A 22,469-nucleotide genomic window follows, 5' to 3' on the forward strand; every position below is an offset into this window, starting at 1 on the left:
AAAACCTCTTTTTATTCCTTTGTGCAAATCTATTTGACCTTTATTCTTTTACTTTTAGTGAAAAACAAAACTGCCTGAGTTGGTGGGGGAGCTTCTGGACTCCATGTCAAAAAACAGTCGGCAGGGTGATGACAGATGGCTGTACCAATGAGTCATTCAGATAGAAAAGGAAGCAGACACCAAGGATTCCATTCTCTGTGCTGAAATTGTGAAAAGTTGTACTCTTTAACCAGTAAGTTAATTATTAACAACAAATTATAAAATTTAAAAACCCTGTTTTTTCTGACATTTCAAATTTAATGTAATTTGCAATACGGTACTAGCATAGCTGAATTTGGTATTTATGATCCACTGTTGTGTAATGTTTGCAACACACACACATACATTCAAATATGTCTGAATCAGTGATGGACATTTCTTGTTTGATTCACTGTCTTGGATCAAATTTTCAAACAAATTTTGCTTTTCTTGGGTGTGTGTTTGTTTTTGTTTAGCCCTTAATTGTGATGCACAGACACACACACACACACACACACACTTAAAGACACACTCCCTTTTAGGACCTTGCTTTTTTCATATTTTCTGTGAATAACCTTTGTGAATCATCAATCAACGGCCTTTTTAAGACACCCAGGGCCTATTTTTCTCAGATATTTTGAGGTCTAACAAGGGGAGTTCCACTGTATGAGCAAGCCTTAGTTCTATGTTTAAGTATAACAATGGGTGAAGTGCATCTGACTTTATATTTGTCATATCATTTTTCTTCTTCTTCTTCTGCGTTCGATGTTGGTGGCCGTGCTAGATCCTCAGACCAGTGGCTGCCAGGAAGTCCGCAGTCTTGCGCAGTTCGTCCTAACAAGTTTTGTTGATCATCATTATAAAAATACAGTCATGAAATTTCTGGCTGGATACTCAGTCCTCTCTTGTGTTACAGATGCTGTGAAGCGACAGGAGGTGCTCCTTCGGCAGATAAGGACAACAACAAAGAGTTTTGTATCACTTTATGGAACTTGTTATATATCTTTCAGGGTCCTAAATGGAGGGTTTCACTGGAGCAGTGACTGTTGGACAACAAGTGCAGGGTGTGTTTGGACCTCCTGGATCAACATGTGTGCAGAACTGCTGAGGGCTTGAACTTCATGGGTGTGTGTAGGAAATTTCATATTAGATTTTGATATTAACATATTCCTGTGGTGCTATATAATTTAAATTATATGAGTAAATGAATATGTCTGTATGAATGTACGTATTTGCTGTGTCATTGTGGCATAGATATATAGACCTATAGCAATAACAAGACATACATGCTGTGAATATATGCTTTTATGCTCTTCTTGTACAAATCTGAATTAACTGAAATTTTTCTTAATGGCCAAGCACAGCCAGCTCTTTTCGACCTTTACATAGGGCCACAGTCAGAGATTGTAGAGTACACACAGACCATTCATACTTCTTTGCGCTAAGGTAGGACTGCAGGTTATGTTTTTATTACGGCTTTGTCAACATACTGTCATTTCTGTCCGGCTGACAGTGCTGCAAACATTCATTGAATTGAAAAATGTGTTCGTTATTGTTTGTGAACATCTTTTTTTAAAAGACCTGGAAAAAAGCCCCAGAACAGATTATATAATACATGATAATATGTAATTGAATTTAAATTTTCTTTTCAAATCAGTGTCTTTTTACAAACTAGCCTTTGTTATTTTTATGAGTTTAAGTCAGATATCAACACATTCTGAATGCATAGTTCAGTCTTGAGTGGGAGAATGTTTGAGGCATAAATTGCTTTTGACAACAACAAAAGTTCCCGGTTAAATAGAGAAGCTCCCCCAAAATCATTTTATTACACATGCCTAAAGCCAGCATAGTGCAAGCAGATTTATTTGTGTATGTGCTTGTATGTATAAAGACAGATAATTTGTACAAGTGTTGGCTCTTCATTTTTAATTATTTTTTCAGGATCCTTGGGGGGTTCCACTGTATCTGTGACTTTTGGACAACATATCAAGTTCTGGTGGTTTTTTGACCTAATGGATCAACATATGTGCAGACCTGCTGAGTGCTTGAGGTAAATTGGTGCATTTAGATATATTGTTTTGCCTACCTGAGAGATACCACCCATGTGTCATGATGTGATAAATGAACCATCTCTTCACAGGCGTGTCTATCATGTAAATGAGGTTGGTTCAAACAACATGTCTGACAGGGATTTCATTTTCCACTGCTTATGCAAAATCTCCGAGACAAACTTCATTCTCAAAACATTCGCGGGAAAATGGCAAGCCCAAAAGTGTTCCGAGAATGACTTTGCATCTGTGACTTTGTAATCATGAGCAGTGGAATATATAAGGTCCCTGCCAGACTAGCTTGCCATGACCTCAATGATATTCCCACATGTGGGTGTATGGTTTAGTTACCACATGGGTTATCTCTCCGGTACGTAGGAATTGAAAACAGAATACTTCATGGCTTGCTGTGTGGCACCAGATTTACACTTATTGCTTTTCAAATATTGAAATATTCACGACGGGCGCAGTGGCGTGGTGGTAAGACGTGGGCCTCATAATCGGGAGGTCGTGAGTTCGAATCCCGGTCGCTGCCGCCTGGTGGGTTAAGAGTGGAGATTTTTCCGATCTCCCAGGTCAACTTATGTGCAGGCCTGCTAGTGACTTAACCCCCTTCATGTGTACACGCAAGCACAAGACCAAGTGCGCACGGAAAAGATCCTGTAAACCATGTGGGAGTTCGGTGGGTTATAGAAACACGAAAATACCCAGCATGCCTCCCCCGAAATTGGCGTATGCTGCCTGAATGGCGGCCATACACGTAAAAATCCACATGAGTGAACGTGGGAGTCTTAAGCCCATGAACGAAGAAACAGAAGAAGAAAAAATATTCACTTTTACTTGTGTAAACCCAGTAACACACAGTAGGCTATGTAGTGTTCTCTATTTGTATCATTGAAACGCTTCTGTCCCGTCAATCACACTTTAAATTGGCTTATATGTTGGATGACATATGCCACCCCTTTGGTATTCCACTGATTTAATAGTTTAATGTTTTAGCTAAATAGTTTCAGCTAATTGCTATGGAGTATGCAAACACTGGAATTATATGCGATGAAACACTCAAGCTGCTTTCTCTTGCTTATAGCTGAGAGCAGCACTGTAGCTCAGTGACTGTCGGGTGGAGGATCCAATTCTGCCTGTTTCCAACATAATGGATCAACATGAGTGCAGACCTGCTGAGCGCCTTATCTTCTTGGGTGTGTATAGATGTATATACATTAAAGGCACAGTAAGCCTCCCGTAAACCATCACAGAGCTCCCCGAGCGTCTACATACAGTACAAGCATACTTCCATTTAAACGCTCACCGAACGGGAACATCCTGGCTGCTTTCTGTCGAGCGTGAAAAATTTTCAAAGAATTTATTTTCGTGGACTTGGTCCTCTACAACAATGGCGCCTCGTTTTGGTGCTGGACGGCTGTTATGAATATTCAATACCGGAAATCACGCCCGGACAGTAAGCCTCCCGTAAACCATCACAGATACTGTCAGGCTTTTACACACAGTACAAACACCCTTCCATTTGAACGCTCACCAAACGGGAATATCCTAGGTGCCCTACGTAAAGAGCGAGCAATTTTTAAAGAATTAATTTTGCCGATTGAACTCAGGTCAAAAATGAGTTACTTCCCTTCGGGTCTCATTCTATCGATGTAAACTTGCCACAGCCGTGGATGGATGATTATCAGAATGTTTTTGGACCGTGGTGCGTTTTTGCGCTAGACCTAACTTTTAAAATCTAAATAATAAATTGACAGCTTGTCACACAAACATTCTTTAATCATAAAAGAATTCTTTTTTCATCAAGACAAGATCAGTACAATTCGAAGTTGTGAAAGTTTGAAAAAAGAAAAGCCCGGAAGCAGGGTCACGCAAGGGTCGTAGCAGACGGCGGTTTATGCATATATCACCGTTCCTCTCAACAGTCAAAAACCATCGCTAGAGTTTTTGTGAACCACAGCCGTTTGTTTCGTGCATAAAAACGTGCTATTGTAGATAAGCTCACATGGAGTCGCATTCAAATGACTAACTGACGACTACATTGTGAAACAAGAGGCGAAGCCTTCAAGGCTCACGTAAGAAATCGACAAACAGTAACACAAACTCAATCACTCCGTCACACACACACACACACACACAGTAAGCATAGGTGACACTGTGCAAGAAAGCGAGACACTAGATCTAGATCTGTCTGTCTGCATGTAGCCTACTTACAGACACGACTGCCAACTAGTCTCGGCCCGCTCAAAATAACAATGACCGAGACATTCCTTCGCGTGACGTCTAACCCTCTTACGCCATAATGTGACGTCTTCAAATGACGAAATGTTAAAGTTTCTACCACAGACATACACACGCACGCATGCACATACGCACGCACGCACGCACAAAGTTACGATCGCATAGGCTACACTTCGTGAGCCAAAAAGGGAAACTTGATCACACGGGTTCACGATTGCTCAGGGGTAAGATAAACCACGCACAAATAAATTATTTGAAAATTGTTCGCTCTTTATGGAGGGCACCTAGGATGTTCTCAATCGGTGAGTGTTTAAATGAAAGGGTGTTTGTACTGTAGTCTGTGTGTAAAAGCCTGACCGTATCTGTGATGGTTTACGGGAGGCTTACTGTGCCTTCAATTGTATTCATAAATTCACACACACACACACACACGCACACACACACACTCACACACACACACACACACACACACACACACACACACACACACACACACACACACACACACACACTGACAAAGACATTCATGCCTGCACACACGCAAGCACAAACATACACGCACCAGCACGTTTCAAACCCCCACCACCACCACCGTCTCAGTCGGAGCCTTTAGTCATCATAATACACACACAGACGGACACAACTTTTAAAAGTTAGATATATATGCACTAAAAGCCACGGCACTTTAAGGTAGGTTTCATTATCATTCTCTTAAAGTTTGGCCCTCTTTGCTTCAGTCTGCATGCTTTCTCATAGTCATACTGCTGTGTCATTGCAGGTTTCATTCCATGCTCTGGTGTGGGTGTCATAAGCAAGAGAGCCTCCTGTTCACTTCCAGCAGATGACTGCATGGTGAAGGACCTTGATGCCACTTACAGACGTCAAAGCAGCTAGCTAGATGCCATTGGAGAACAACCAAAACTATTCAGCGGGTGCCATCGGCGAACATAAATACAAGTTACAGAACAGGAAAGCAGATATCACTGGCAAAGGGAACCGGACAGCAGCTACAATAAACTTAATCAGATGCCTGTAGCAAATAATCTGGACACCAATCACAAATCAAACAGATGTGGAGGACAGAGAACATTTCATGTGATTATTGCCACATATATAACCCTGTTTTGAAAAAAAGGGACATAACGCCACACTATATACTTTCTGGTTGCATGCTGAAAACTCTCCATTGGACATTTAGTGAGTTTTGACTCACCAGGTCAGGAGAATGTCACTGATGGGGAGCATAATTAGGCTGACTTACAATGGGTAGACAGAATTGAACATTGTTGTTTTCTTGGATGGTTTTCGGGATAGACTTTACAAAGTTAACATACTGCTATGGTTTAATCAATTTCAAACATGACCATATTTGGCATTTTTTCAAAACCACATTTTTGACAAATATCAAGGATGTGTTGCGAAAGCATGTGTTTTTATTTTTCTGAAATGTTTTGAAAGCTAGATTTTTGATACTTTACAGGCTATTGAAGTTGGATGACCTGTAGATGTGACCCATGTAAAATTGACCCTCATAAACTTTTAAGTTCACAGAAAATAATAATAATAACAGAGAAATGGTATTATTTTGAATGTGTTTGAAGCAAGATCGTTGTAACTCAATAACCCCCCGCGGGTTAGGGGGAAGAATCTACCCGATGCTCCCCAGCATGTCGTAAGAGGCGACTAACGGATTCTGTTTCTCCTTTTACCCTTGTTAAGTGTTTCTTGTATAGAATATAATCAATTTTTGTAAAGATTTTAGTCAAGCAGTATGTAAGAAATGTTAAGTCCTTTGTACTGGAAACTTGCATTCTCCCAGTAAGGTCATATATTCATATTGTACTACGTTGCAAGCCCCTGAAGCAAATTTTTGATTAGTGCTTTTGTGAACAAGGAACAATTGACAAGTGGCTCTATCCCATCTCCCCCCTTTCCCCATCGCGATATAACCTTGAATGGTTGAAAACGACGTTAAACAACAAATAAAGAAAGAAAGTAACTCAATAACTTTATCTGTGTAAGGTCACACACATACAGGGTTAGATGACATCAAGTCAGCTTGATAGTTTGCATTATTCAAGTTCAGATTGGGGTAGAGTTCCGGTCAATAATAGGGACAATCATTGTCTCCTTTGATTGTTCACAGAGTTTTCATGTACTGATGTATGCATGGTCACTTTCAAAGCTAATCATAGAAATTTAACTTGGTTGTAGGGGAGATAATTTTGAGAAAATATGTGTTGTGCTAAAGATTAATTCCCACAAAGAAGAGTGCTATAATAAATCTGTTTTGTGCATTTTATTGTTAGTTGTTCTGGTTAACAGGGTTATAAAAAATTGCATTAAAACTGTTTCTGCATTGGGACATTTACCAAAAATCAACTGCTTGGTTACTCACTGTGCAAGATGGACACCTTATTTAAAATTATTATTTAATTGGGTCTTTTACATGTTAGTGGATATTTTAAAATGTTCTTACATAAGTTTGACTATTAATGCTCTGCCGAAAAATGAAAATAAAATTTAAAACATATGATGAACCTTTACTTTCCTACCAAATGTGACAGATTGACTGCAGCGAGTGGCCTGATCGTGCACACACACATTCAATTCACACAACACAATTGATTCAGCAAAAATTGGGGCCACATTTACATCCAGTGTAATTTTTAAGGCTATGGTACTTTTTTTAAGAAAGTACTGCAGTATACTATAGTAAACTACAGTAAAAGTACTATAGTACAAAATCTACAGCAACAAAAGTACCACACTGTACTATAGTAAACTATAGTAAAAGTACTATAGTACAAATGTACCGCGGCCAATGTACTACGCTGTACTACACTTTACTCTAGTAAACTATAGTACATGTACTCTAGTAAACTATAGTTTACTATAGTATACTATAGTATACTATAGTACATTTTTGCAAAAAAGTGACCAAAATACTATAGTACATTTAAACTGTACTATAGTTTACTATAGTATACTATAGTACATGTACCACAATGTACTATAGTACACACTAATGTATTATACTATAGTACTTTTTGTACTATAGTTTACTATAGTACTAGTACTATAGTAAACTATGGTACACCATAGTACAATTCAATGTACTATAGTACTTGTACTATAGTAAACTATAGTATACCATAGTACAATTCAATGTACCATAGTACTTTTACTATAGTAAACTATAGTAAACTATAGTACAAGTACTATGGTATACTATAGTACATAGTGTAGTACTTTTTTACTTGGGTGGTCTCGTCTCTCGACATGCAGTCAGTGATGTGTGGCAACTGAAGGCGGGTCACGTCTTGACTCAGTGAGTCTGTCTCTAAGTCTATTTCTCTCCCCTGCCCCCCCCCCCCCACACACACACACACATGTCAGTATACGCACACTCCCTTACACACACACACACCCACACACACACACACGTGACACACACACCCACACGGCACACACACACACACACACACACCGTGTGTGTGTGTGTGTGTGTGTGTGTGTGTGTGCAGTGTATAAGGGAGTGCACACACACACACTGACACACACGGTGACACTGACACACACCGGCACACACACACACACACCGGCACACACACCGGCGGCACACACACACCCGGCCGGCACACACATACATACAACCGTCTCACACATACACCGCACACACATACTGACACGACTGACTCCACACGTACACCGGCACACACGCACACTGACTGACTCAGTGCCTGACACACACTCCGGCACACACACACACACACACAGAGACACACACACACACACCGTGCACACGCACACACACACACACACAAACACACATCGTGCACACACGGTGACACTGAGCGGGCACACGGCTAACACACCGTGGAACACTGACCGTGCCCACACACACGTGACATGACACACACTGACACACACGCACACACACCGTCGTGACATACCGGCACACACCGGCACACACACACTGACACACACACACACACACACACACACACACACACGCACACACACCATCATACGCACTGAATAACGCACACACTCACACACATACCCCTACAACACATACAATGTATTGCTGCACTGGGCATGTTCACGCATTCTCTCTCTCTCTCTCTCTCTCTCTCTCTCTCTCTCTCTCTCTCTCTCTCTCTCTCTCTCTCTCTCTCTCTCTCTCTCTCTCTCCCCACTTTATGGGACTCGAGTCACTGCAAGTGAACATTCCATATAACCATTTATCAGATTACATAAAAGAGCTGCCGCGCTAAAAGTAGTATTACTCAAGCAGACTACTCTCACAGAGTTAGACTACATAAGATTAGGGATCCTACCTCTAAAGTCAAGGCTGATTTATAACAAAGGAATCCTTATGCATAAAATGATATCCGACACTTTACCCCAAACCGTTTGTTCAAAGTTCCTTTTGAAGAATTCACACCACCTATTTTGACATTTTAACACTCCTCAGTCTTCCTAGGATAGACTTATTTAAGTCTAGTCTAGTTTATCATATCAGGTAGCCGTCTCCGGAACGCTCTTCCAAATGCCCTGCGGGAAACTACCAGCACGGATTCTGTTAGAAACAAATATATATATGCCATTTAATGAAAATAGTATGATCTTGATTGTTATGTTCCTTTTGGATACAGTGACTCATATTATGAATTAACGTTTATTTCACAAAATTATGATGTTTTGCGCAATATCCATTGTTTTGCAGAGTTGATGTACTATTGCATACCATAGTATTCTGACTTTATTTTGATTTGCAAATTTTTGCTTTGCAACTTAAACATTTATGAACTACAATGTTTCAAAAGAATGCGCTTCTTGTTCCTAAACTTATATTCTTTTACTAATAATGTATTCATGTTCTAGTAGTTATTATAGTAGATTAGTCCCTCTTTAGGAGTCTCTCTCTCTCTCTCTCTCTCTCTCTCTCTCTCTCTCTCTCTCTCTCTCGCACTCTCTCTCTCTCTCTCTCTCTCTATCTCTCTCTCTCTCTCTCTCTCTCTCTCTCTCTCTCTCTCTCTCTCTCTCTCTCTCTCTCATCAGTCATTATCATAATCAGGACAATATACAAACTCTGCGAATTTAACTGTTTTGCTACAATTTTACTGTTTGGCCATTCAAAAAAATTCGACAAGCATTTACTCAAATATAATACTGTTTGGTTAACAGAAAAGAATTCAGCAAAAGTACAAATACAACAGCAATGGACATAAGCACTGACTATTTCTTCAAACATTAAACATTAAAAGAAAGTAGGACTCCGGCCTACTATGCCCCACCAGCCCCCGGCTCCCCAGCCCAATCCACAGTACCTTCGAAATTAACGACTTGAAAGAGATAGTGGAGGAAGATCAAAAAGAAATAGAACATGATGTATACAACTCCACCCCCCCCCCCCCCCCCCCCTGCTTAAGAGAGAGTCCAAGAAATCGACAATTTACAAAACATCGATTTGGCAACAACACATTTTCTTCAAAATTTATGAGTAAAAACTTGAAATTGCTTGTTCTCACATCTGTTTAAAAGGAAAACATACACATCCCTACCTCACCTCACCTCAGTCATCCTCCGCCCACCGACACCCCCCCCCCCCCCCATCCCCCCGCCCACACGCCCACACACATACCGTCCACATGAAACTGACACAGTCATTCACTGACTGACGCCCCCTCGCTCGCTCTCTTTCACACACACACACACACACATATATACACGCACACACACGCACGTACGCTCGTTTGCACGCGCACACACTCACACACACACATACACACACACATTGCTGATCAATCTGCAGTGTGGTTACTTCCCTTGCAGCTGCTGATCGCCTATAACATACACTTTTTCCAGCATTTCCTTTTCTTATAAATAACGCTTAAGAAAAACTCACAATCTGGTGAACCAAAAACAGAAAGACTGCTAACCTTCCAAAAATCAAATTCAAAAACAAGTCGCGTAAGGCGAAAATACAACATTTAGTCAAGCTGTCCAACTCACAGAATGAAACTGAACGCAATGCAATTTTTCAGCAAGACCGTAGCATCGTCAGTCCACCGCTCGTGACAAAGGCAGTGAAATTGACAAGAAGAGCGGGGTAGTAGTTGCGCTGAGAAGGATAGCACGCTTTTCTGTACCTCTCTTCGTTTTAACTTTCTGAGCGTGTTTTTAATCCAAACATATCATATCTATATGTTTTTGGAATCAGGAACCGACAAGGAATAAGATGAAAGTGTTTTTAAATCGATTTCGGAAATTTGATTTTGATAATAATTTTTATATTTTTAATTTTCAGACCTTGTTTTTAATCCAAATATAACATATTTATATGTTTTTGGAATCAGAAAATGATGAAGAATAAGATGAACGTAAATTTGGATCGTTTTATAAAAAAATAATTTTAATTACAATTTTTAGATTTTTAATGACCAAAGTCATTAATTAATTTTTAAGCCACCAAGCTGAAATGCAATACCGAAGTCCGGCCTTCGTCGAAGATTGCTTGGCCAAAATTTCAATCAATTTGATTGAAAAATGAGGGTGTGACAGTGCCGCCTCAACTTTTACAAAAAGCCGGATATGACGTCATCAAAGACATTTATCGAAAAAATGAAAAAAAATTCCGGGGATATCATACCCAGGAACTCTCATGTCAAATTTCATAAAGATCGGTCCAGTAGTTTACTCTCAATCGCTCTACACACACACACGCACACACACACACACACACACCACACCCTCGTCTCGATTCCCCCCTCTACGTTAAAACATTTAGTCAAAACTTGACTAAATGTAACAAGAGTGGTCAGTTAGTGGAACGTTTTTTATATTTTTTATATATATCCGGTAGACTTTTTAGCGAGCACAAGTATCAAGCATCAAGCTCTGGCATGCTCAGTTTATATGTTTCTTGTCCTAGATTAAAATAACCTTTTCCATATTGTGGAGTCCACAGTTGTAGACTTGTGAAAATGGACCAACAGCATACACAAAGCGAAACATCACTATCAGCGTGGTTGGCATTGACATTTTTTTCTTCTCCAATGGTCATAATGTTCAAGTTTCTTCACTGTATCAGAAAGTTCACAGTTACCGAATACACTCAATTTAAACGATTTCCACTGTGTACAATTTGTTTCAATGGATAACATTGAAGTTTCAGTGTTCACTGTATCCAAAAGTTCCTTATCACCGAATATACTCAATTCAAGCGAATTCCAGTGTGTGTATTTTTTGTCAAGGGATGAAATTGACAAAGTTTGTTCACTGTATCCAAAACTTCCCAATGATTGAATTCACTCAATTGACGCATTCCGAAAATAACCCTGTCGGGTTAGTATGGGTTGTGAAGGAGTGAATACCCTTTCTTTTACGGGGACAAATATTGGAGGGGCCAATCATCAGCGAGGGATGTGTCTGAAACACGTGGACAAGGAGCACGTGACGTTATAGGCCAATCACTAGCGAGGGGTGTGTCTGAAACACGTGGACAAGGAGCACGTGACGTTATAGGCCAATCATTAGCGAGGGGGGTGTCTGAAACACGTGGACAAGGAGCACGTGACGTTATAGGCCAATCATTAGCGAGGGGGGTGTCTGAAACACGTGGACAAGGAGCACGTGACGTTATAGGCCAATCATTAGCGAGGGGTGTGTCTGAAACACGTGTACAGGAGCACGTGGGAATTAATGTTTCTCTGAAAAAGTAAGGTTATTCACTGTTTCACAAACCCAACAGAGTTATATCCGTACGTCGTCTATTTAAACGAAATTCCAGTGTGTGTAATCAAGTGATTGATGACGTAACATGACCCTATTTAAAACAGCGCCCGGTTGATCTGATCTGTGTTTTGTTTCGGACCCAGGTTTCATTGATGACGTAACATGACCCTATTTAAGACAGCGCCCCGTTGATCTGATCTCTGTTGTTGCGGACCCAGGTTTCATTGATGACGTAACGTGACCCCTGTTTATGAAAGCACCCTGTTGATCTGATCTCTGTTGTTGCGGACCCAGGGTTCATTGATGACGTAACGTGACTCTTGCTTAATACAGCACCCTGTTGATCTGATCTCTGTTGTTGCGGACCCAGGTTTCATTGATGACGTAACGTGACCCCTGTTTATGACTGCACCCTGTTGATCTGATCTCTGTTGTTGCAGACCCAGGTTTCATTGATGACGTAACGTGACCCCTGTTTATGACAGCACCCTGTTGATCTGATCTCTGTTATTGCGGACCCAGGTTTCATTGATGACGTAACGTGACTCCTGTTTATGACAGCACCCTGTTGATCTGATCTCTGTTGTTGCGGACCCAGGTTTCATTGATGACGTAACGTGACCCCTGTTTATGACAGCACCCTGTTGATCTGATCTCTGTTGTTGCAGACCCAGGTTTCATTGATGACGTAACGTGACCCCTGTTTATGAAAGCACCCTGTTGATCTGATCTCTGTTGTTGCGGACCCAGGTTTCAAAGGACTGCATGTTGGGATTGCACTGCTGTGTGTCCTTGACCTTGTAGCGCTGGTCCTCGCGCACCAGGAAGTTGAACATCTGGGCCCAGTCCAGGATGCCCGGCATGTCCAGCTGACTGAACTCGTGAACTGTCAACTGTAACAAGCACGTACACACCGTTAAACGCATATGTCTTAAAGGTGACACACGAAAAAGAATATTATTATTATTCTTCTGTGCGTTCCCGTTGCCAGAAAAAGAATATGAACATCCTAACCGCTCCCTCTGCAGAATGGGAACTCTTTTGTGCTGAATTCATTTTTACATATTATTGAACTCAGTTGTTAGAGCCGAACATCCATCTCCAGGAGACAAAGCCTCGCAACTGTGTTTTGTAGAATTTGTTTGTTTGTTTATTTGCTTAACGCCCAGCCGACCACGAAGGGCCATATCAGGGCGGTGCTGCTTTGACATAACGTGCGCCACACACAAGACAGAAGTCGCAGCACAGGCTTCATGTCTCACCCAGTCACATTATTCTGACACCGGACCAACCAGTCCTAGCACTAACCCCATAATGCCAGACGCCAGGCGGAGCAGCCACTAGATTGCCAATTTTAAAGTCTTAGGTATGACCCGGCCGGGGTTCGAACCCACGACCTCCCGATCACGGGGCGGACGCCTTACCACTAGGCCAACCGTGCCGGTATGTATAGTAGAAGGCCACAGAGATAAATGTAGCGTTGCAGACGACACCAGATGTACAATGGGCAACAAGAAAACAGAGCTAGATGAGTCGAGCCTGCGATGTTGACCTTTAAGAGATGCTACCTTGCGAGACATCGTCTGAAGGCTTTCAGGGCCAGGTATTGTTTGAGGACGGTGACGGCGCATCGTCAGTTAATTGTTGGTATGTGACCAAGTGGAGGGATGGTTTTATCCCATGTAAAAGCCTGACCAGATCTGAGACAGTGAGGCGAAGTGGGCCTTTAAAGGTAAGACACACTGTTTAACACTGTTCACCCTCACCTGTTTTCACGAGGCGGAGTGGGCCTTTAAAGGTAAGACACACTGTTTAACACTGTTCACCCTCACCTGTTTTCACGAGGCGAAGTGGGCCTTTAAAGGTAAGACACACTGTTTAACACTGTTCACCCTCACCTGTTTTCACGAGGCGGAGTGGGCCTTTAAAGGTAAGACACACTGTTTAACACTGTTCACCCTCACCTGTTTTCACGAGGCGGAGTGGGGCTTTAAAGGTAAGACACACTGTTTAACACTGTTCACCCTCACCTGTTTTCACGAGGCGAAGTGGGCCTTTAAAGGTAAGACACACTGTTTAACACTGTTCACCCTCACCTGTTTTCACGAGGCGGAGTGGGCCTTTAAAGGTAAGACACACTGTTTAACACTGTTCACCCTCACCTGTTTTCACGAGGCGGAGTGGGCCTTTAAAGGTAAGACACACTGTTTAACACTGTTCACCCTCACCTGTTTTCACGAGGCGGAATGAGCCTTTAAAGGTAAGACACACTGTTTAACACTGTTCACCCTCACCTGTTTTCACGAGGCGGAGTGGGCCTTTAAAGGTAAGACACACTGTTTAACACTGTTCACCCTCACCTGTTTGTCTCTGAAGGCTTTGGGGGCGAGGTGTTTGTTGAGCACAGACGCCACCTCTCGCATGGTGAGCTTGTCGCCGCTGACGCTGAGGGTTTTGTTGAGGAAGCGGGCGGTGTTGTTCAGCACGTTGACAACGACTGGGCCCAGGTCCTCCACACTCATCATGTCCATCGGGGTGAACCCTGTCGGTATCACTGCACACACACACACACACACACACACACACACACACACACACACACACACACACACACACACACACACACACACACACACAGAGTTACAATGAGGTCTTCTACACTCATGTCCAACGGGGGGAACCCTGTCGGTATCACTGCACACACACACACAGAGTTACAATGAGGTCTTCTACACTCATGTCCAACGGGGGGAACCCTGTCGGTATCACTGTACACACACACAGAGAGTTACAATGAGGTCTTCTACACTCATGTCCAACGGGGGGAACCCTGTCGGTATCACTGTACACACACACACACACACAGAGTTACAATGAGGTCTTCTACACTCATGTCCAACGGGGGGAACCCTGTCGGTATCACTGTACACACACACAGAGTTACAATGAGGTCTTCTACACTCATGTCCAACGGGGGGAACCCTGTCGGTATCACTGCACACACACACACACAGAGTTACAATGAGGTCTTCTACACTCATGTCCAACGGGGGGAACCCTGTCGGTATCACTGTACACACACACACAGTTACAATGAGGTCTTTTACACTCATGTCCAACGGGGTGAATCCTGTCGGTATCACTGCACACACACACACACACACACACACACACACACACACACACACATACACACACACACACACACACACACACACACACACACACACAGAGTTACAATGATCACCACGGGGCACAGGTTCTCTACACTCATCTTGTCCACCAGGGTGAATCCTGTCGGTATCACTGCACACACACAGTGAGTTTGAATTTTTTTTCAAGATGATGAGGAGAAGAGAGTGAATTAGAGTTGTTTTGCGGATGAGGAGAAGGAGAAGGTGGAAAAGCTGGAGAAAGCTGGCGAGGAAAGGAAGAAGAGAAAAAGGTGGGATAGGGGTGGGGAAGGTACAGAGGTACGTGTTCTAATCCCCGTAAACGCAAAGTGAGTGTGATTTTTGTTATGAGAAAGAGAAAGTGGGTGGGTGGGAAGGGAGGCAAACCATTTTGACGATTAAGTATATATAGGAAGTCAATTCAGCAAAACAAATTACCACTGTGCACATAAAGCTCCGGCCATGCTGTTCATTGTGTTGCGGCATGCCAGAGAGATCAGAAAGATGCTCAGTCCAGTGTGGCTTACAACTGAACATGAATAGATCTAGAGTGGTTTGCAAGATCGTTTACAGGGGAAGGAAGGAAGAAAGGAAGGAAGGTAGCTGTAAGAAAGAGATCAGACCCAACTTACACAGCTCGTAGTTGCTTCCATCACGCGTCCTCGGCCTGAACATGCCGCAGAAGTCCTCGTAGTAGATGGGCATGATTAGACACGTGACCGGAAGTCCGATGTCGCGCATGTAATCTTCGATTTCCGCCTTGGCCACCATGTGTCTGACGAGGAGGCCGGAGACTCGGGTGGTGTGGATCTGCGAGCTGAACACAACATGGCGGACACCCATGGCCTTGCAAGCGTCTGCGATCAGCTTGCCACTGGTCTTCTCGTTCTCAAAACAGTTGGGATCGTTGTAGTCTGTGATGGTGTTGACGAAGACGGCGTAGGCGCCGCATAGGGCTGACTCGATGGAGCCGCGGTCGTTGGGGTCGTAGCCGATGAGATCGACGCCATCTTGACGCAGCTTCTGCGCATGCTCGGTGTAGACGTCACGCGTGATGGCCCGGACCATGTAGTCTGGGTGTTTGGCCAAAGCGCGTGCCACGGATGCCCCCTGACCCCCTGTTGCCCCGAACACTGTCACTACCTTGCCAGACATCTTCACTCACCTGAAATTTGAAACACAGCGTTAGGAATCAACACTTATCTATGGGCTGAGGCCTAATTGAAATAAATCGTCGGTGAAATCGTGGGACCTCGTAAGTGACTCTTGGCGCCAAGTCACTTACGAGGTCCCACGATTTCACCGACGAAATATTCCTGAGTCCTGAGTCCTGAGGAGTCCTGAGTCAACACGAGCATTACACGTTAAAAATCATCCTTCACTCCCCTCTTAAATGACACCGGTGTCAAACATATGTGGCCCCGAAAACCACCACCTTGTCAGTGAGTCATCGTCACCTGCCATTTCAAGCAATGAGTGTCGAGAATCAAAGTTGAACTAGAGGAACTCTTTATCGCCTATAATATGACATCGGTGTCAATCTCATTTGCGACGGATGCCTCTTGGTTGAAACTGACTGAAAAGTCTGCTTTTTAACATCTTTCTTTAATGCAAATCAAAACCTAGACCTACTGACATTAATCTTTCATGCATGTTGAGATTTATTTTCCTTTCATGGCTGAAACAAGAACGAAATAAAGATGTACAGACTTAGTAAAGACGGAATGAAAAAAGAAATACCCGAAAAACATTTTAACGTTGAATTTTGTTTTTCCTAGTCATTATGGCGTGTTGAATTTTCAGTTTTAAGCCCGGCATTGCCCAACAGTTTTGTTCATTTCTGGTAAGGACAATAAAATCCTCGAATCTGTGATTCTGTGAGTCTTGAGTCTTCAGTTATATGACTGACGCTTCTCTGATAAATGGTCATAAGCCAACATGTTTGACTTCACTACCAAGCGAATGCCTTCATTTACCATACATCCTCGCTCTGTTTTCTATTCATCGCAGTAGGTCAAACTTTGTAAAAAGTCCTTCAAATGAATTCGATTCAAACTCAAATTTATAAAAGACAAGATATCCTATGTCAGAAACTTTACATCGATTTATTGAGGCTCTGTAGTATTTGCCTTAATTCACAACAATACAAGAACCTCTTCAAAGGAACAAATAAACCAAGCCCAAATCCAGTCCCAGCTATTCCAGCCCACGATTTGCAAATCCATTGTCACACCGTCTTATATTTCAACAGCAATCCCCCCAGAGTGGTATATAAAGGTATATACACCTCAATGGGTTTATCGCTCAGTTTAAATGCCTTCGCAGGCCCCCGGCTGTTTCGGTTCCTTATCGATTTAGCGAACTTGATGTCTGGCTGATTTTGTCGTTGAGCGTCGATTGCGATCAGACTTGGCATTAGGGACATTGCGGTCTCCACGAACGAACAATGACAACTAACGAAGGTCAACTTCCGCGACATTTTCAATCAGTTGTCTGCGTAAAAAATGTAAACACTTGCTGGTATTCGTTGGTGCTGACTTTAATTTGAAGTTGATCGTCTTGAAATTAAAACAACCTGACTTCGCTTTCTTTGTAAACAATCATGTAAACCACCATATATCTCTGTTCAGGCTTTCACTCAAGCTAAGAGCACTCTTCCACAGTTCACACATCTGTTCAGGCTTTCACTCAAGCTAAGAGCACTCTTCCACAGTTCACACATCTGTTCAGGCTTTCACTCAGACTAAGAGCACTCTTCCACAGTTCACACATCTGTTCAGGCTTTCACTCAGACTAAGAGCACTCTTCCACAGTTCACACATCTGTTCAGGCTTTCACTCAAGCTAAGAGCACTCTTCCACAGTTCACACATCTGTTCAGGCTTTCACTCAAGCTAAGAGCACTCTTCCACAGTTCACACATCTGTTCAGGCTTTCACTCAAGCTAAGAGCACTCTTCCACAGTTCACACATCTGTTCAGGCTTTCACTCAAGCTAAGAGCACTCTTCCACAGTTCACACATCTGCAGACTGGCTGTTTTTTGCGCGGAGTGGCAATGTTTAATTTTTGCTGAATAAATTGTGACCCTCCACCACGAAATGAGTCGCATGTCACCTCGCGCGGTTCTGCCCTTGGCTTAATATAATCAATCAATCAATCAATGACGCTTATATCGCGCATATTCCGTGGGTACAGTTCTAGGCGCTCTGCAGTGATGCCGTGTGAGATGAAATTTTATACGGCCAGTAGATTGCAGCCATTTCGGCGCATATTTACCTTTCACGGCCTATTATTCCAAGTCACACGGGTATAGGTAGACAATTATTAACTGTGCCTAAGCAATTTTGCCAGGAAAGACCCTTTTGTCAATCGTGGGATCTTTAACGTGCACACCCAATGTAGTGTACACGGGGGGAGGGTTCGGACACCGAAGAGAGTCTGCACACAAAGTTGACTCTGAAATAAATTTCCGCCGAACCTGGGATCGAACTCACGCTGACAGCGGCCAACTGAATACAAATCCAGCGCGCTACCAACTGAGCTATATCCCCGCCCGATATAAGCCCGGGGAGTGTCTGGTAACAGTGTGAGGGTCACCTTAGTCACAGGCTTATAACTCAAACAGTTTTCGCTCTTTTCTAAAACGGTTTTCACCACTGGATAGAGCATAAAAAACTCTTAATGAAAATGTAAAGATATGAAAATCATGCAAAGGTGACATGCGACTCATTCCGTGGTGGAGGGTCACAATTTTGCAAGTAACGCGTTAATTCAACAACAACAATTCGACGATAGTTTTCGTTTGTGGCCAAGGTGAAGGACGTTCTTGTCCCCCGTGAAAGCCCGCTGCTGATCTTTGTAGTATAGTGGTGGCGTATTTGATGCTTTGGTGGGTTAAGGGTGGAGATTTTTCCGATCTGCCAGGTCAACTTATGTGCAGACCTGCTAGTGACTTAACCCCCTTCGTGTGTACACGCAAGCACAAGACCAAGTGCGCACGGAAAAGATCCTGTAATCCATGTCAGAGTTCGGTGGGTCATAGAAACACGAAAATATCCAGCATGCCTCCTCCGAAAGCGGCGTATGGCTGCCTAAATGGCGGGGTAAAAACGGTCATGCACGTAAAAATCCACTCGTGCAAAAACACGAGCGTACGTGGGAGTTTCAGCCCACGAACGCAGAAGAAGAAGATGCTTTAAGACAAGACGGAAGATACATTTCAAGGGCTGGGCTTAAAGAAAAGTGTCAAGTTCGCAATTGTTTTTTAAAATTTGTATTGTGCCTACAACCTTTATGGCTATTCCTTTCTGATGCAAGTGTGTTTCCTTGCTCGGTTAACATGGCAGTGATTTAAAAACTAGTCGCGTTTAGATCTATCACATTAGAAATGTAGAAACAATTCATGTCTTTTTCATTTTTTTGCGTTACCAGCAAACAAGGAAGGTGAATGTTTTGATTCGTTTCTTTAACGTTCCATAAACTTGCCAGACAACACTAGCCTTTTTGGTAACAGTGGAGGTGATTTCTTGACTTCAAACTAAGATCAAGGGTCGTTCGTTAGTTCGTTTGGAACCTAACTCCCCTCTGCCTCCCTCGCTGCGATTTGATTAGTGTTTTGTCGTGTCTTTAATGTCACAAGGCGAGGCGCTATTGTTCGTGGAAACAAGATTTGTGTTGTGCCTGCTGCTTTTGAACACTGAACCAAAGAAGTTGATTGCAAAAGAGAGCGATTGAGTGTGATTGACGGTGCGTGTGTGTGTGTGTGTGTGTGTGTGTGTGTGTGTGTGTGCTTGTGCTTGTGTGTCATGTGTGTGTGTGTGTGCTTGTGCGTGTGTATGTGTCATGTGTGTGTGTGTGTGTGTGTGTGTGTGTGTGCGTGTGCGTGTCTGTCTGTCTGTGTCTGGCTGTCTGTCTGGCTTGTGGGAACTATCTGTCAGTATAGTTACAGCATGCAAATGTATGTTCCTTAAAACTTTGTGAACGTTGACATCTACTTGCCAGCCCCCCCCCCCCCCCCCCCGCTCTCCCGTACACCCCCCTCCCCCGCACCCAACCTCCCGCTCTGTCTCTTTCAACACAATGACCGCAACTTGCAATAAGAAGTGATCTTGTCAATTTGCACATGGGACACTGGCAGGCTGAACAGGCTGATAAAGAAAGCGAGTTCTACTGTAGGCCAGAGCCTTGACACCCTTGAAGTCCTTGTTGAAAGAAGGCTTGCCAGTAAGTCCAGAGCTATTCTGTTCGACCTAGGGCATCCCCTCCACGACGCACTGATGGATCTCCGCATCACACGGAACGCTCGGTTTCTCATGCCTAGGTGTCGAACGGAGCGTTTTCGGCGTTCTTTTGTTCCTGCAGCTGTGAGATATTTTAACAGCAACCGAGCCATTGTCCTGGCCACAGACTATCAGTGATGCCTTTTAAATGTACCTCTTAGTGATAGATTTAATATGATTTGATGACTGTTTGACCTTTGATCATAACTAGTGCTGTGATAATGAGCTTTAGCACTGTTGTGATGGTGTTGACACTATACTTGCCCAATTGAGTCTAACTACCTGATGGCTAATCTACTGTGATACCTGTGATAACTGATGATGATTACTGTGATTGGTTTTATGTGTTTGGTTGGTCTCTTCTTTTGGTAGTGCAATAGCGTTAATTATGGATTGTTGTTATCATCATTTACATAAAAACTTATCTGTTAATCCAAACAATGATATAATTACTGTGATGTTCTTAACTACACTTTAACATGGAATGTATGTATGTATGTATGTATGTATGTATGTATGTATGTATGTATGTATGTATGTATGTATGTAGGTATGTATGTAGGTATGTATGCATGTGTGTTGGTGTGTCGGTGTGTCAAGTGTGCAAGTAAAAAGGGTATTGTAGTTGTACATATATTACTTTAGATATTTTTTTGTTATCATGGGTTTTATAAATTTTCTTCTCTTCTTCTTTTATAATTATTAATTAATGACCTATATGTGCTGATGACCAATTTAATTTCCTTTGTTGGATCAATAAAATGTTATGAGTTATGAGTTATGAGTTACACACATACACACAACTTGCACTAAGAAGTGATCTTGTCAATTTGCACATACACACACACACACACACACCCACGCACACACACACACACACACACACACACACAACTTGCACTAAGAAGTGATCTTGTCAATTTGCACATACACACACACACACACACACACACACTCACGCACACACACACACACACACACACATACACACAACTTGCACTAAGAAGTGATCTTGTCAATTTGCACATACACACAAACACACACACTTTCTCTCACGCACACGCACACACCCACACACACACACACACACACATACACATACATGCATACACACAACTTGCACTAAGAAGAGATCCTGTCAATTTGTGTACACACACACACACACACCCCACACACACACAAACACACACCCCACACACACACACCGACAAGAACAAGGAAACAGTGACAATTTAACAAAGCCGCTTTCAATTAATAACCCTTCCACATCCTCGCTGTCACAATCGGATTACGAAGCCCTTGACTAGTTCAGTGAGGGGATTACGTTGATCGGCCAGGCAAACAGCTTAACGGGAAACAAACTGCACAACGTCGCAGTGCGTGCTGAACCTACAATGTTTTCGTCATTGCCATAAACACTTAGTCAGTGCATGTCGTAGGCTTCTTTCTTTCTTCCCCTATTTAAATACAACAAATTTATCCAAGAAAAACGAAAGACTCATTAGTACACTTTCATTTTTCCGATGGCAGAAAAAAGTGCATACATAACTGCTTTTGCACTGGCATAAAAAAAAACCACACACAAACAAAAAAACAATAGCTCACCTGTGCACAGTTCGATCCAAAGTATCAGGTAGTCTTGGTTTGAGAAGAGAGAACACGCGCTGAAGGGTATGAAAGAGAGAGAGAAAGAAGTGTTTATGTTCACTATCTAGCAACGCCAGTCTGCGCGTGTCTGCAACCCCACAGGGTCGTCTGAGCACCCGGCGTCGCAAAAAGGAATGGTGCACAGGCACCGAAATCATGCATGTCATAGGTTTCATAATTACCTCTCAGACATTATCAGATGTGCCATATAGCAGTTTGGGATAACATGCACGCCAAAATAACCCACCTATTATGCTTCGCTTCCATTAAATCTGAGCTTAAATGGCAAAAGATGCCCAAATCCTAACGTCTTAATT

At 42.7% G+C, this 22,469-nt stretch overlaps 1 protein-coding gene and 1 long non-coding RNA gene across 2 annotated transcripts; one reads left to right on the forward strand and one right to left on the reverse strand.

Moving 5' to 3' along the window:
* Positions 1–37: 37 nt before the first annotated feature.
* LOC138949364 (uncharacterized) lies at positions 38–6,843 on the forward strand. The gene is made up of 5 exons (XR_011450252.1): positions 38–232; positions 1,029–1,143; positions 1,960–2,068; positions 3,154–3,265; positions 5,089–6,843. It is a non-coding gene; the product is annotated as an uncharacterized lncRNA (long non-coding RNA).
* A 3,097-nt stretch (positions 6,844–9,940) lies between these two features.
* On the reverse strand, positions 9,941–22,254 carry LOC138949365 (nmrA-like family domain-containing protein 1). Its single transcript, XM_070321173.1, has 4 exons — positions 22,111–22,254; positions 15,859–16,391; positions 14,414–14,607; positions 9,941–12,946 (listed from the first exon to the last, which is right to left on the reverse strand). The coding sequence occupies exons 2-4, from the start codon at positions 16,379–16,381 to the stop codon at positions 12,758–12,760; spliced, it is 906 nt and encodes a 301-aa protein (XP_070177274.1). The 5' UTR covers positions 16,382–16,391; positions 22,111–22,254; the 3' UTR covers positions 9,941–12,757.
* Between the last annotated feature and the right edge of the window lie 215 nt (positions 22,255–22,469).

Source organism: Littorina saxatilis, linkage group LG15 (genome assembly GCF_037325665.1).
Source record: "Littorina saxatilis isolate snail1 linkage group LG15, US_GU_Lsax_2.0, whole genome shotgun sequence".
NCBI lineage: Eukaryota > Metazoa > Mollusca > Gastropoda > Littorinimorpha > Littorinidae > Littorina > Littorina saxatilis.

Excerpts from the sequence above, each read along its gene's own strand:
- LOC138949365 (XM_070321173.1), bottom strand. The coding sequence starts at position 16,381 with ATGTCTGGCAAGGTAGTGACAGTGTTCGGGGCAACAGGGGGTCAGGGG. Across the intron at positions 14,608-15,858 it reads TGGAAGCAACTACGAGCTGT|TGATACCGACAGGGTTCACC; the intron begins GTAAGTTGGGTC and ends GTGTGTGTGCAG. Across the intron at positions 12,947-14,413 it reads AAGCCTTCAGAGACAAACAG|TTGACAGTTCACGAGTTCAG; the intron begins GTGAGGGTGAAC and ends TGCTTGTTACAG.